This window comes from Arvicola amphibius, chromosome 9 (assembly GCF_903992535.2).
Source record: "Arvicola amphibius chromosome 9, mArvAmp1.2, whole genome shotgun sequence".
Taxonomy (NCBI): domain Eukaryota; kingdom Metazoa; phylum Chordata; class Mammalia; order Rodentia; family Cricetidae; genus Arvicola; species Arvicola amphibius.
The window spans coordinates 62,175,728-62,190,232 of record NC_052055.2 but is presented as its reverse complement, the minus strand read 5'-3'; the positions used below and the strand labels follow the sequence as shown (position 1 = coordinate 62,190,232).

The window sequence follows — 14,505 nt, the reverse complement described above, 5'->3', positions numbered from 1 at the left end:
TGTATTTTTATTTCTTCTTTCCTTTCTCCTCCTCCCCCCTTCTCATTCAGTACTCAGTGCCTGTCCCCCAGTGTTCCTGAGGCCTGCATGGCCTCTCCCCCTAGCTAAGCATCCTGCTAGCCTTCTTTCTCAGCCAACCCTGAAAGCACCACAGCACCAAAGCCACCAGGCAAGAAGCCAGCCTGGGCCTTCACCCAGCACCCAACTTTCATCTTCACCTATCTCTTCTCTTCGATCTCATGTACTCATAAATTACGACAATTAATTACAGCCAGCAAAACCATTCCAGCAGTGCTCCCCACACGCTCCATCAAGCCACTAGAAAACTCATAGGCAGCCAGCCGGGGCAGGCGCAAGCTAGGCCTCTGTCTCAGCAGCCTCCCCTCCTTCCCTTCCCAGGAGCCCCCCTCCCATTCTGCCCTGCCTGGAGAGAAGCTGCTGGCATTTGCCCTTTGGAGGTAGAAGTACCCCCTTCTCTGTCTCCAGCTTCCCTTAGAGGATTAAGCCCTTGCCTCCTCCACAGAGCAACTGGGGAAGAGAAATAATGACGACGAGAACTAGATGCAGTTGAATTTCTGGGTTTTTTTTAAATGACTTCGATATATTAACAGAGTTGCTCTACTGTAACAAACAGAAGCACATTACAGGACAGACACTGGAGAGGGACCTGGGGTGAGAAGAACAAGGTTCTGTACAAGCCTGAGGAAGCAGTCTGCCTGTGCAGTCTGACCCAGCCGTACGATCGGGCTCTCATCATCCCTCAGCTCTGGCTGGGAACCATCATTGTGTGTGTGTCTTTTTGTACAAAATCTGCCCACAGAGCTCCCAAGGCCCAGGAAGAAATGGCCCAGACCAAATACAAGAGAGAGAGAGAGAGAGAGAGAGAGAGAGAGAGAGAGAGACAGAGAGACAGAGACACACACAGAGAGAGACAGAGACACACACAGAGAGAGACAGAGACAGAGACAGAGAGACAGAGAGAGAGACAGAGAGAGACAGAGAGACAGACAGAGAGACAGACAGAGACAGACAGAAAGACACACACACAGAGATTCAAATACTGGCTTCTTTGAAGAAAGAAGGGAAAAATCACATTTGTGTGTGTGTGTCATTTATTTCGCTTGCACTGGGGGGAAGAGAATGCGGTTTCTCCTGCCTCCTGGTCGCTGGATAGAACTACCTCTAAACACCAATTCCTCAGCACTGAACCCTCCCACATCGCCAGAGTTTCCTTTTTTTTCTTTTTAAGACAGTGGGTTTTTCTCTATCTTGCTCTTCCCTTTTCTTGTCGTGCTTTATCCCGCCTAGGCTGGGACATTTCTGTGGGGTTTTGTGTTTTCCTTGGCTGTGTTGGCAGCAGGCTGGGGCAGGCTTAGGATTGCTCCTTGTCGCTTTTCTCCTTATTCATCTTTTTCATCTTCATCCTCCGATTCTGAAACCAGATTTTGACTTGCCGCTCAGTGAGATTGAGAACACGGGCCACCTCGTATCGTCGGTCCCTGGTTAAATACATATTGAAGAGAAACTCCTTCTCCAGTTCCAGCGTCTGGTACTTGGTGTAGGGACAACGCTTCTTCCTTGTGGAACGGGCATGGATCCAGTTGGCCACGGGGTTGCCTGGAGGGCCAAACATAGGCAAGGGTCAGTAGAGCCTCCTTCCAGCTCAGGACCTCTGCTATCCCATCCCCAGGCTTTGTCAAGCTCCCCAAGCTCAGTGATTGAACCTGAATTTGGACACGTTTTACTTTAGGCATTTTCCTCCTTTCCTTCTGCACTATCCTCCTCTCCACGTGCCCTCCCTGTCCTGTTTCCCCGCACCTAAAACTGTAGGAAATTTAAAGCTACCAAAGCCCCCACAGTCTGGTCTTCAGCTTCAAGAGTAGTAATTCGAGAATATCCTCATAAAACGTCCAAATTCCCAACTGTTTCATAGGCCCATAAACGCTTCTCTCTTGTTTTTTATTTTTATAGCAAGGTCCCTCTCCTCTCCACTTCCCTCCTCTTCTGCCCCTCCCATTCCTCACAGCCCACGACCAAGTCCTGAAATTTCATAGCTGTTTCCTGACCCTGAGAGTCGCTAAACCCTCACCACTTTCCAGGGTCCATCTCTTGCTCAGAATTCAACCCTGCTGAGGCGAATTGTCAGGGTTAAACCTCCCCACTCCTCAGAGAGCTGCTGGCCTTGGAGAAAGGCTCCCCCACATCTTAAGTCTCTTGTTGGTCTCCACTGCCCCCCCTCCTGCCAGCTCCAGGACAGACTCTGCAGGAGACAAGCCTCCAAGCTTCCAATTTCAGGTTTATGGGAGCAGCTGAGGGTAGGAAGGGAGTCTTCAGAGGGTATAATTAGGCCCTGGCCCCTTATGGAGCTTAGAGGAAAAGATTTCCTGAAGTCTCCTCCTGGGGATCCCCCAGACACTTCCTCACACTCAGGGGTCTACACCCCTCCCCTGCTGTTTCTCCCTCTTTTCCCCCCTCTTTCTTTGACCCTGTAGCTTACACCTGCCCCCATCTCTTTACCTACCCCAGTCAGCCCCCCCATTCTATGCAACACTCAGAATGTTCTTTCCCTGACTACTAGAGTCTCTCAGGCTCTCTCTCTCTCTCTCTCTCTCTCTCTCTCTCTCTCTCTCTCTCTCGTTGTGTGTGTGTGTGTGTGTGTGTGTGTGTGTGCGTGCGCGCGGGCGCGCGCGTAAGTGGTTCTTTAATCTGTAGAACCTATTGCATTCCATATTCCTAATCCCCATTCGCAACTTTCTCCTGCAGATACTTAAAAGTGGGTTTTCAAGTTTAAGGAGACTCGGACGTTACTTCTCTCCCACTTGTTTGGAAGTCCTGGCCTAAGTTCCTAGGCTACATACCCCTCAGACCCTTCTAGGGGGAGGAGAACTCAATGGACCTTTTATTTTATAAACCTCTAGTGGGATGAAGACCCCCACGCGGGCTAAGAGGTAGGGATAATTTCTTTCCTTTTGCTGCCCTGTCCCTTCTCAAACAACAAAATGAACCACAGGCCCTCAGCCCAGCTCCTGTCCCTGCTTCCATTTTATTTTTCGAAAGTGACCACTGAATCAAAAAGCCTGAGTTAAGAGGACGACTCAGGGGTCTTCCTTCAAATCCAGCCTCTGGAAGAGAAGTTCCCCTGACCAACCTGGCTGCCTGGGCCCTCTTCTCAGACCTTCCTGCCCCAGAGAGCTAGCTCCCCAAGGTAATTCGTTTTTATTGAGTCCTCGCCCCCTCGCCTTCGCCTCTCTCCGGCGCTGCCCGCGCGGCTGGACGGGCTGTAATACGGCTGCCCCCGCCTGGCCTCCCCTCCCCTCCTGTGCCGGTTGTAAAGGAAAATTGCTCCCAACTTACTAGGGTCCAGGTCGGCCTTCTCCTCTTTGTGCTTGCTGCCGGCCAGCGCGTCCGCCTCGGGCGAGGGCAGCGTCTGCGGGGCGCGGTCGCGCAGCTCCCCGGGCGAACCGTACATGTAGTCCGGGTAGCTGCGGCCGTCGCCTGGGCCGCAGTCGGCGCGGCGCCCGGGGTAGGCGTCGGGCTTGAGGGCGTAGTGACGGCCCCCGGCCGGGAAGCTGGGGAAGGAGACGGCGCCGGACAGCGGCTCGAGCCAAGTCCGCATGTAGCGCGTGTCGGCGCCGAGGTGGGGCTGGGGGCCGTACGGGTGATAGACCACGGACGACTGTGAGGGCACGGGCGCCCACGACGTGCTGAACACGGCCGGCTTGGGCGCGAAGCTACAGGACGGAAAATCGCTACAGTCCGGCACCAAGCCGCTGGGTCTGGCGGCGGCAGGGTGAGCCCCGGTGGCCGGAAACCTGGACGCTAGGAGGTCTTCATTGTCGTGAGAGATGAGAGAGTCCACGTAATAGTTACTGATGGGCCCCGTCGCCGACATCGTAACAGGGTTTTACATACATAAGATTATTGTATGAACTGTATATGTACTTTTTATCTGCTCACAGAACAATCAAGGCAGGTAATTATTTTTCCAGCCTTTTCCCGGCAGCTCATTGGTTCCCCAGCCCCCACGTGATCGTATTTACCCAAAAATACGGCGCGGATCAATGCGCAGGGGCTTTTTTCCCTTTGCTTTTTCCCCCCTTTACCACCCCCTTCTCTCTGCTGATCCCCGCGACCTGCGTTTTCCTTGCGATCTGCAGCTCTGGACCCAAGGCGCCGGACACCCTACCCCGGACGACTCATATCTCATCAGGGAACCCCCCCTCTTTTACCATGTGCAGCCAAAAGCAGATGGCTCCCCCTACCATGAGAATTAAAAAAAAAAAAAAAAAAAAAACACCAAGGTGAAAATGCGAGTTCCAGAAGCCAGGGTTCTTGGACCCCCAAGGGCTGAGCTGGGCTAGGGAGCCCCACAGGGGCGGGGAGGCTGGACGAGGTAGGTGGAGGAACTATTTCTTGACGTAATCTATCTCTGTCGGCCCCGAAGCTCCTGCAGTCTCTGAGTGAGCGGAGATCTGCGATTGTCAGTTCGGAACGTAGCTTTTAAAGATGCTTTTTAAAATAAGGTGTATGTATGTATGTATTTCTTTCAGCAATAGCAGCACCAGCGGCGAGGGAGGGACGGTGGGAGGGGACTGAACAAGCTGGGATAGAGGGAGGGAAGGAAGGAAAGGGGACAGTTCTTCTGCCACTGGCCAGCTCAGCTCCCCAAATCTAGGGTGTGTATGGGAAGCTTGTGAAGGTGGTCTGTAGGGTGGGAGGAGCAGAACTTGGCCACCTCACACACCTTTATCATCAGCTTCACAAGTCTCCTCTTGCTTTGGCACAGATATATAAGCCTTTATTTAAATTTATTGTCTCTGTTTCTCTGCCAGCTTGAAGAAGTGGAGGAGAGAACTATACAACTTAAGTGGGGCATCCCCATCCTGTCTGCCTGCTCACTCTCCTTTGCCCCCCGGGTTCATCTCTGTGACACCTTCACACACACCCCAAAAAGAGAAGTCACTCGGAGGTTCTGCCTGCAGAAAGCCAGGGTGAGAACAGGCAAAGCGAGAGAGCGACCTCGGTCGTGGGCAAGTAGCTTGTTTTTACGTCCTTCAATAAAATTTTTATGAGGATCATTTGATTGTTCATAAATGTGTCTTTCATTAAATAAAATTGTAGGCTGTTTTTGGAACAGAAAAAAAGCAACAGAGGGATGGGAGAAGGCAATATCTTTGGGGTCGGATGGAAGAATTCAGGAGGTGACTGTGTGGCTGAAAGCAATTATAAGACAACTTGGGTTCCACCCTCCCAATAAGTTGACTGCTATCCTCCCCCTTGAATTTGGGGTTTGTTGCATGCACAGCTTCTCAACAGACCTCCCATGGTGGTTTAGCAATAGAAAGCTTTGGAGAGGCAGAAAAGTCCTCAGTAAGGGTTCAGGAGAGGGGGCAAAGAGGATGCTTTGGGATGAAGGGACAGGTGGTGCACCTAGGCAGAACAGAAAGGATCTGAAGAATCAGGGTGCAGTCTCAGGGTCAGAGGAAAAAGTCTATAGGAAGGGAATTAAACAAACAGGAACTGAGGCTAGGGAGCAAGTTCTGGAGGAAGCAGGTTCTGTGGCTTCCTAGATCCAGCCTAGCCTAACCATCTTCTATCCAGTCACCAGGACTAGTCCAAACTCTAAGTATGGGAGTGGGGGCTGGTTTTCTCCTATATTTCTCTCCCTCTATCTCTTCAAGGTGAGGAAGTGCTAGAGAGGATGGTATGTGTGTTAGAGGGTGAGAAGGTTGGGGAGGGGTACAACTGCAGCTCTTAGGAGAGACTCAAGAGCTGCAGGAGCCCTCCCTAATACCTGTGGGCCCCCTCCTCTCCTTCTTCGCTTTTTGGTATATCAGAGCTGGTTTTTTTTTTTTTTTTTTTTTTTTGAGGCACAGGGTGGGTGTGCAAGGAAGTGTCTGGTTAGGGAAAGGCACTCAGAGCCTGAGACTATTTCTCAGAACTCACTGTCTTTTCCTTTGGGCTGGACTGGCTGGAAAATCCAAATTACAATAAGAAACAGAGTATCTCTTTGGCCTTGATGCAGTCATGTTAGCTGTCAATCAAAAAAAATCTCCCTCACTAGTTCAAGAACACACAGGAGGTTCCAGGTCCTCTGCAGAGGCTTTCTCCAAAGCCCCAGCATAGTCAACACCTCCCCCAGACATGGGTGACTGGGGACCCAGCCTGACTCTTGAGTAGTTGCTGGCAGCCTTGAGCACAAGCATTTAGTCTTCAGTGGGGCCCCGGGACAGACTGTGGCCAAGAGGACATCAAGGGACAGAGCCTAAGGAAGTCAGAGCCTGACAGACCGATTTAAACAGGTCTCCAGACTGGAGGAAGAAAAAACAGAACCGGAGGGTTAGGATAATGAGGGAAGGAGAGAGAGAGAGAGAGAGAGAGAGAGAGAGAGAGAGAGAGAGAGAGAGAGAGAGAGAGAGAGAGAGAGAGAGAGAGAAGGAAAAGAAGGCAGGCAAGATGAAGAGACCTAAGAACAAGGAAAGGAAAGGAAGGATCTCAAAAAACAACGAAGGGAAAGGCGCAGTGAGGCACAGGCAGGATGGGGCTGGGCGCAGGCTGACGGAGCAGCCAGAGCAGCCGCAGGAGCAGCCGTGGCATTGTGCAGTTCTCTTGCTTGCCCGGGCTTTGCCGCGGGACCGCTCCGGGCGCGGCAGCCACTTCTGTCTGGACACAATGGCGTAAGAGGCCTCCTTTCCTCCCCCTCTGGGAGACCTGCTCCGGTGGGTATACTAGGCCGTTGGGACGCAGTCACTTCAGCTGCTGGGGGCTAAGCCACATTCTAGTCAAAGAGGAAGAAATAGAAGGGGAAGAGACACCATGCTTGCTCTTCTCTGCATCTTCACAGGGCGCCAGGGCCTGTCCCTCTCTACCCCAATGTTCCTAAACAGAAGTCCTTAAGAACTCTCACCTATTTGAGAGAGCCCCTGTTTAGATATCTTGACTGTAATGAGACCTCCCTTCTCTCCTGCTCCCTTTGCACACAACCTTTTTTTTCAACTCCTGAGCAGCCTGCACACCCAGCCTGCCTACCCTGCAGAGGCTGCATACACAGCCTGCCTTACCCTACAGAGGCTGCACACCCAGCCTGCACACCCAGCCTACACACGCAGCCTGCCTACCCTGCAGAGGCTGCTGCAACTGGGCACTCAGGAGCACCATTCAGGGACCCCTGCTTCCCTCAAATCCACCAGGAAACAGAAGAGCAGAAGAGAGACAGTTGCCTTGCCTTCCTTTTGGGATCAAGAACTCCAGACCCTCCCCACTCAGAAGCAGGCTCAGCTGTAGACTGGGAAGCAGGCCTCGCCCACAGGCCCCTCCTTGCCAATGCCCCATTCTGTCTATGCTTCTCAGAAAGAAGAAGCCTTAAGGAAGGGATCTGGTAGACACTGGGAGTCCAGCGCCCACTAGGCCCAGGTCCTGCGTGTGGGTTGTCACATTCAAAAGCTAGCAGATCAGGGACGGGAAGTGGTTTTCTCTAAATCCAGGCTTGCAAAGATGTGGGGATGCCAAAAGGAAGTTCTCATCTTGGGGTTCAATTGCTCCTGCTGAATCTTCTATTCTATTCCAGGACTTTCTCTCATCCACACCTTCCCTTTCCATTTTCCTTAGCACAGCTGGAGCAACCTGAGAGACCTGAGGATGCCGGGAGTAACTGTTGGGGAGGGAAAAGCCCAGGTCTAGTTGACAGTTCTGTATTCGCTGGAGATCCTACCGCTCACCATACACATCCAACAGATTTCAGTGGGCACAGGAGAGGAGTGCCATGAGGGGGGAGGGGCACACTTCCTCTATCCCGTCAAACCTGAGCAACTGAGACCACAATCAAGCTAGCACCGTGGGAAGGACAGACAAACAGATAGGCTGGAGTCATCATCCCCCCCCTCCCCCTGCCGGGTGTCTCCCTTTTAATGATTTAAATTCCCTCCGGTTCAATTCACACCGTCAAGTTCGGATTAAATTTAAAACAGGCTTTCCTCTGTGCCCCCAGCGGGTCATCCGAACCGCCGCAGGCAGGGAGCCCGCTTACTGCTCCTCAGCAGCCGCTCAGAACCAAGAAGGCCGTTTGCTTTCATTTTCCTTCTCCCATGAAATGGGCTCATTTCATCCCTCCGCTGCCCTCTCCCCTTCCCCGCCCCCTCCCTGGTTCCCTTTCTACCCCCCCCCCCATCTCTCCTGATCCCTCTTTGTTGAGAAAAACACACCCACACACAACTCCTTCTAGCTAAGGCCTGCACTGGAAGCAGAAACTGAGCTCTCCTGCCTGCCGCGAGGAGATCCACGTGCTACCCCCACTCAAGGTGGGTATCTGGGATCCCTGCACACCACACCAGGAGCCAGGCCCCCAAGCTCAGCAAGCATGAAACCCCCAGGGCCTGTGAACGTGGCCCTCTCAACGCCACGGCCTGCCGGCCTGCCTTCGCGCCGGCGCCCCCGCCCTGCCGCTCCGCAGCAAACGGTGTTATTTCCGGCTCCCCCGTCACAGTCCGGTTTTCCAGCCTGGGGAGTGGCTGGATGGGGAGCCGCCCCAGAGCCGGGGCTGCCCAGTGTTCAGACTCTCATTGACTCCGAGCACGTTGTTACCTGATCTTTTGTGTGATGTATGTATCGCAAGGAAATTTGCAGTGACTTTGGAGCCCAGACTGAGGAAGCGTAGGTGGCGAAATGAGAGACAATACAAGCTCGAAGTACAATTAAGGAGCCGCGGGCCTCTCCCCACCCCCCCCCACCCCCCGCCCTCCCTGCCCGACTAGGAGCTGTCTAGCTTCAAACCTCAGGGCGACTCGCGAACCTAGAACCGGAAAACTCAGCCCGTGGCGGAGGGAGCCAGAGAACTCCGCGTCCAGAAAACAGGAAGAAACTCCCAACTTGGGGGTGCCGGCCCCGCCGAGTTGACAGAATCCAATGAATGAAAGTACACATTCCGACGACGAATTTTTCTCCTTTGGAAGGAGTGTCCGGGTTTGAGAAGTCTCAGACAGACAGGCAAGCGGCGTCTCCCAAGGCAGACAGACTCACAACATGAGTGTGAGGCTGAAATCATACACAGGTTGAACATCCCAAGGCCTCCTTGCCAGGCCTGACTGGCGCCGATCTCCCTACCTTCTCTCCTGCCAGGACCTCAGGCAGAGCCCCCTTTGCCCGCCCCCCAGGCTTGGTACTTTAGGCTTGGTCCAATCCCGCCTTGGGAAGCCTCGGTTACCTGTTCCTCCGCTCCTCACAGTCCCAGACGCAGGACAGCCGCCTCCCGCCCAGGGAGGGAAGCCCTGACCACCGCAACCGCCGCCACCCGCCCTCCTACCCTCCCTCCCTACTTCGCCCTCCCTCCCTCCCTCGCACGCTGCCGCTGGCGGGGCCCTCCCGCGGGCAACCTGCTCTGGACCAAATCCAGGTACCTCCGAAAGAAAAAAAGAAAGGACCGCTTATATAAAGAGGTGGGGGGGGGGAGGACCCAAACTACATTTATTTTCATGCTGTACTCATTGGTCCGATCTTAGTTTAGTTGTTCGGGACACAGCCCAGTAACCGCCCGCAGAGGTGTGCAGGGCCTACAGCCTCGCCTAGGATGACCGCCGCGCCGGGCACACAGCACGCTCCCCCGGTACTCCGGGCTGCCGCCACCGGCAGCCTAAACACCCAACAGACCTCAAGGTCCTTCCTACAGACTCAACATCCGGTTGCCCAGCTCGCCGCTGACCACAGCCCAGGAGTCTGCTTTGCTTAGTCTGCAGACAATGTCCACACACAGTCCACCTTGTCCCTGCTCTCGCACCCGCCCGGATGGATACCCCTCCGAATCCAGCCATCCGCTGGGTTACACTTGGGCAAACCTCGTCCCCAACAAGGGACCCACACAAAGCTCTGTACGCTAGTCTTCTCATTTATACCCCCCCCCCATGCCTGCTTGCCGCCTTCACGTCACCTGTTCCCCAAAAGGGCTGCATCTCCCAGCGAGTGAACCGAGGCAAGGCCGATTGCACGAGTGAGGTCCCAGGGAGGCCACAGAGGACTGAGGCCAAAGCTGGGCTGAGCCTGAGACCCCACAGCCGGCGAGACTTCTCAGAGACCAAGGCTCTCCTTGGTGAGCTCTTGCCTTTTCCTCCTGCTCCCGCAAGTCTCAAACACACGCCAGAGTTCAGCTCTATAAATCCTGCTCCCCTTTCCCATATCATAATTAAAAAAAACCAGTAGGGGAGGTTTTAACTTTTATTGCGATTTCTAGAGTTGGGTTGTGGAGCATATATTAAGTTTACGCTATGTGCTCTCGGCGGGGAGAGTCCTTTAAGAAATAAAAATCCATCTTAATATCCTCAGAAGAGAGAGATAATTTTTTCCCTCCTCTTCACGCTGTTACTTCTGAAGACTCCCTTCCAGCGAAGCGAATAAATAATTACATCGCCTTAGCCATGATCCACAGCCCCAGGGCCCCCGGGGTGGACTCTGACTATAAGACTGGCCCTCACCTTGGCCCTATGAGACCTTGCTCTCTTTCTCCGGATCTAGGGAGGGGATGCTCTGACCCCTGACTTTTTGACCACCTCCCTTAAGCCCATCATCTTTGAAATGGAAATAGGGTCAAAGGTACTCAAGGCACAGAAACCCTATATTGATGAATTTCGGCCCATCGGGGCGATTTCTGTTAGCCAAGTGATCTTGAACACCTTGCTCCAGCCTGAGGTTCTCTGTACCCAAATAATCTCTGAAGCTAAAGACTGGTTCCCAAACCAAGGGATCTCCTTATGTATCTTCCACTACTTATTAGCCTATTCTTTTTTTTTTTCTGGAAATCTCCCTATTTCTCTGGGAGCTATAGAAATTTGAATACTTTTCCTCCTACAAAGGAATGGAGGACAGACAGACCGAAAATTCAGCTGGAAAAGGGAGAGTTTAGGTCATTTTCTCCTCCAATGTCCATGAAAGGCAAAATAAATTTGAGAGACTGACAGGCAGAGAGAGATAGAGATACCAAAAAACCTAGAAGGTACAGATAGGAAAAAACCTACATGCATGTAAGGTCACATCGTTTTCTTGGACACCATGTTGAGAATACAAAATTCTCCATGATAGTTTGTTAGAGACATGATTGTACATAGTATTCTCTGCTTTCATGATCATTGCTATGGAAAGAGTACCTAGGACCAGATCTCCTTTCCAGCCTCTGGAAACAGAGCTGTCTGTCTCCCTTTTCCCCAGACTCCAATTTTTTCTTTTGAAGACCAAGAAACCTTCTTTGAGATCCTTCTCTGTAGAAACCAAGGCCAGAATTGAGAAAGCCGAGGGAAGACAGTGGAGGAGACCTGTTAAATTTCTCACTGCTCAGACCTCCCCTGCCCCATTCTTCTCCCCGCAGCCCCCTAACATCAGCCTACCCAACAATATGGTTACAGTGGGCGCTGGCAGCTTATGTTTACCCAGCCATTTCCACAGAACACAAGGACAGGCAAATGCTTAGCAGCCACAGACTAGCAGCCACAGACTAGCAGCCACACAGACCAAGGCCTAGCGGCAACAGGCAACTAGACAGACCAGAGCTGGGCTTTCACCCTTCATGGGGTGTGTTTGGGAAGGCTTCTACTTGGACTTGATGTTTCTACACTAACCTACCCACTTCCCATATGTGTCTTTTCCCTGGAGATGGAGATATTGAGGTTAGGGGAAGCCACAGTTCTCAGAGTTCCTTAACTCTTAGAACAACACCCCCACTTTCCTAAGGAGCCCTGCCCTCTCTCTAGAGGTGGCAGGGAGAGACACTAACCATTTCAGGGACTCTCTCCTTTTTCTATGAGCTTTTCTTTCCTTTATCGACTCTTCCACACCCAACCGAAATGACCCAACAGGCCAAAGGTAAACTCCAGTATTTCCTTGGAATTGGCTGGACCTTCTTTGTCTATCAGCTGGACCCAGGAGACAATAGCTACAGGGGAGAAAGAAAAAACCTCTCTCTCAGTTGCAGACATTGGGGCAGGCTGAGAAGGAGACGGCTGTAAAGCTGGGTTGTCCAGAATTTGTCCCATGGCCTCCGCTCACAGCCTGACCTCCTCGGTCTGCACCCACTTTGCCCTATCTGGAATGAGGATGGTGGGGCAGTCCCACAGGGGAGGGCAGGGTTAGGAGAGGTGGACTGGGGCCCTCGACGAAAACCGACTGATGTAACTCAGGCAGTTTCTTGTTGCCGAGTTCAAAACTCAATCCCAACAACATGAAACTACCTAAGCCACAGATCAGCTGAGCAAACAGGGCCGGAGTTTCGGCTTTGCATCTATCCAAAGCAGAAGGGAAGGGGCTTAGCGAAGGAAAAAATTCAGCCCGATCCCCTTTCCACCCTTACAATCTCCCTAGGACTAGAGAGCAGACTTTGGGTGGCTGGCTAGGCAAAGGATCTGATTGCCTCCATTAGTTTCTGGTATAAGCAAATTGCATTTGGAAAATCTGGTGAGATGGGGCCTCTAGCCACTAAATACCTGCCCCACCCCCAGTACTGCAGTAGAGTTATGCCCCTGCATCTGGCCCTGGTCCTGGGGGGGGGGGCAGGGAGCTGGACCATTCTTCCACTCTTGAGCTAGGTCCCCTGTCTTGTCCATCTGGCTCCCCTGTACTCTCCTCTCAGACTCCCTGTGCCTCAGACTTCTCAGCAAACAGGGGTGCCAGGACCACAGCGCCTGTGCTCTGGAGCTCCTTCCAGTCAGGTCACTGCCTGGCACAGCCCTACAGCTAGAAAACACAAGGACCAAGAACATAGACAAGGCTCACGCTTACACCAGCCAAAACAAGAAAACCTAAGCTTCAAGCTCCAACCCTTCTACTTTCCCCAAAATACAACCAGACCGAGAAACACCTAAACTAATTAATGGGTGGACTTCCAAACAACCCTAAGTGCCTGCAAATATAAAGAAGCCAAAACCACCAATTTACCCCCCTTTAACCACCAAACCCCACGGAGGCAGTGGGAGAGAAGGAGAGGGAGTTCAGAGCCGCTGCCCTCCACTGACAGCGGCCACAGACAAATCCGAAGCTCTCAGCAAACACAGATGCCCGAAAACACCTTCCTCCTTGTTCTACCCGCTGTTCGCCAGTCACCTGGGGACGCCACTAGTCCTCAATCCACCGTCAAGAGAAGAACAAGAAACCGATTCTCTTACCTTGTCGCCGATCCTCCTTCTCTTGCTGCCACTGGCGCTTCTGTTAGCTGCTGAGGGGCGGGGGGGGGGGGGGGAGGCTGAGGTCCTAGTGCCTCTTCGGTGGTTAAGTTTATTCCTCTGTTTAGATGGGTGGGGGTTTCCGAGGTGCCCCCCAGCAGTGGTGGGGTGCACCCAGCCCCAGTACTGAAGGCAATCAGATCCATCTGCTCCTCAAGATTGCAGTTTGCTCTCTGCCTCTTTCCTCCTCCAGTCACCTTTAAATGCATCTTTTACTGCAGCACCACATTATATTTGCAGATCATAAAATCCACCTCTCGCGCGCACCAAGACCGTCCTGACATTACTGTTTTATGACCTTGACTTATTGTGGTCACCTGGATAATATTTAAATCAACGTTATGGTCTCTCACTTACATTAAACCCGCCAAGAGACATTCTGGAAAGGCTGTAGATGAGTCAAACACAAAACACACACATATCCACACACTCAGTGTTTTGGGGGGAGGGGGTGTCGCTTAAAAAAAGCCACTAAAAACAAAAAACCACCCATTTGAGTATTAAGATTCCGGAAATTTATTAGGATTTTTTTCTCCATTAAGGAAGCTACATGCAAAAGATACAACATACAGAATATCTTTAAATAACACAACTCCCAGATAGGGACAGGACAACTCCGGGGGGGGGGTGTCTTTACTCTGCTATGTTCTATTTTTAATTTTTTTTGTTCTTGATAGAATTTCTGAGATGTTAGTAAATCGGGGATACAGGGTGCTGGGAGGGGCGGAAGGAAAGCAGAAGGCAGCACAAATACTTCAAGCAGATTCTCAGAGTCACTGGAAGGGAAAGACACAGGGAGGGCTGGGTGTAGAAGCTGGGTGCTATGACAAACACACAAATACTAGGCAAATTTTAAAGACTGTCTATTATTCTAAGGAGGGAAGTGCAGCAAGGAGGGAGCAATCTGACTATGCTCTCTGAGGTTACAGAACCTCTCTGGTTGATTTCCCCCCTTTCTTTTCTCTATAATGGGGTGGATTCTATCTTAGCTTGCATGGGGAGCAGAATACTGACTGTGAGTGCATGGGTGAGTGGGGATTGACACGACACACACACCAGCCACACTCCCACCCCATCCTTGAGGGCACACACAACACCCCAAAACCCAGCACCCCATTTCTCATGCTTTAGGTGGAAGCATCCTTGCAGCACAAACCATAGGTCCCTTGGAAGGAGAGTCTGAGGTCTTTGCCTTTTTTTTTTTTTTCAGGCGCGTTGCATTTATACTCAGGGAGGGAAAAAAATACCACCAGGCACAAAGGGAGGAGGGGCGGGGAAAGGAGAGATGGGGAGGGGAGGAGATGACGCTGGC

General features: G+C 52.2%; 1 protein-coding gene across 1 annotated transcript; it reads right to left on the bottom strand.

Annotated features, from left to right (window-relative positions):
- Positions 1–1,372: 1,372 nt before the first annotated feature.
- Hoxc9 (homeobox C9) lies at positions 1,373–3,892 on the bottom strand. Its single transcript, XM_038343462.1, has 2 exons — positions 3,355–3,892; positions 1,373–1,617 (listed from the first exon to the last, which is right to left on the bottom strand). The coding sequence occupies exons 1-2, from the start codon at positions 3,890–3,892 to the stop codon at positions 1,373–1,375; spliced, it is 783 nt and encodes a 260-aa protein (XP_038199390.1).
- Positions 3,893–14,505: the final 10,613 nt, after the last annotated feature.

Coding starts and splice junctions, on each gene's coding strand:
- Hoxc9 (XM_038343462.1), bottom strand. CDS start 3,892: ATGTCGGCGACGGGGCCCATCAGTAACTATTACGTGGACTCTCTCATC. Junction 1,618..3,354: donor GAAGGCCGACCTGGACCCTA/GTAAGTTGGGAG, acceptor TTGGCCCTCCAG/GCAACCCCGTGGCCAACTGG.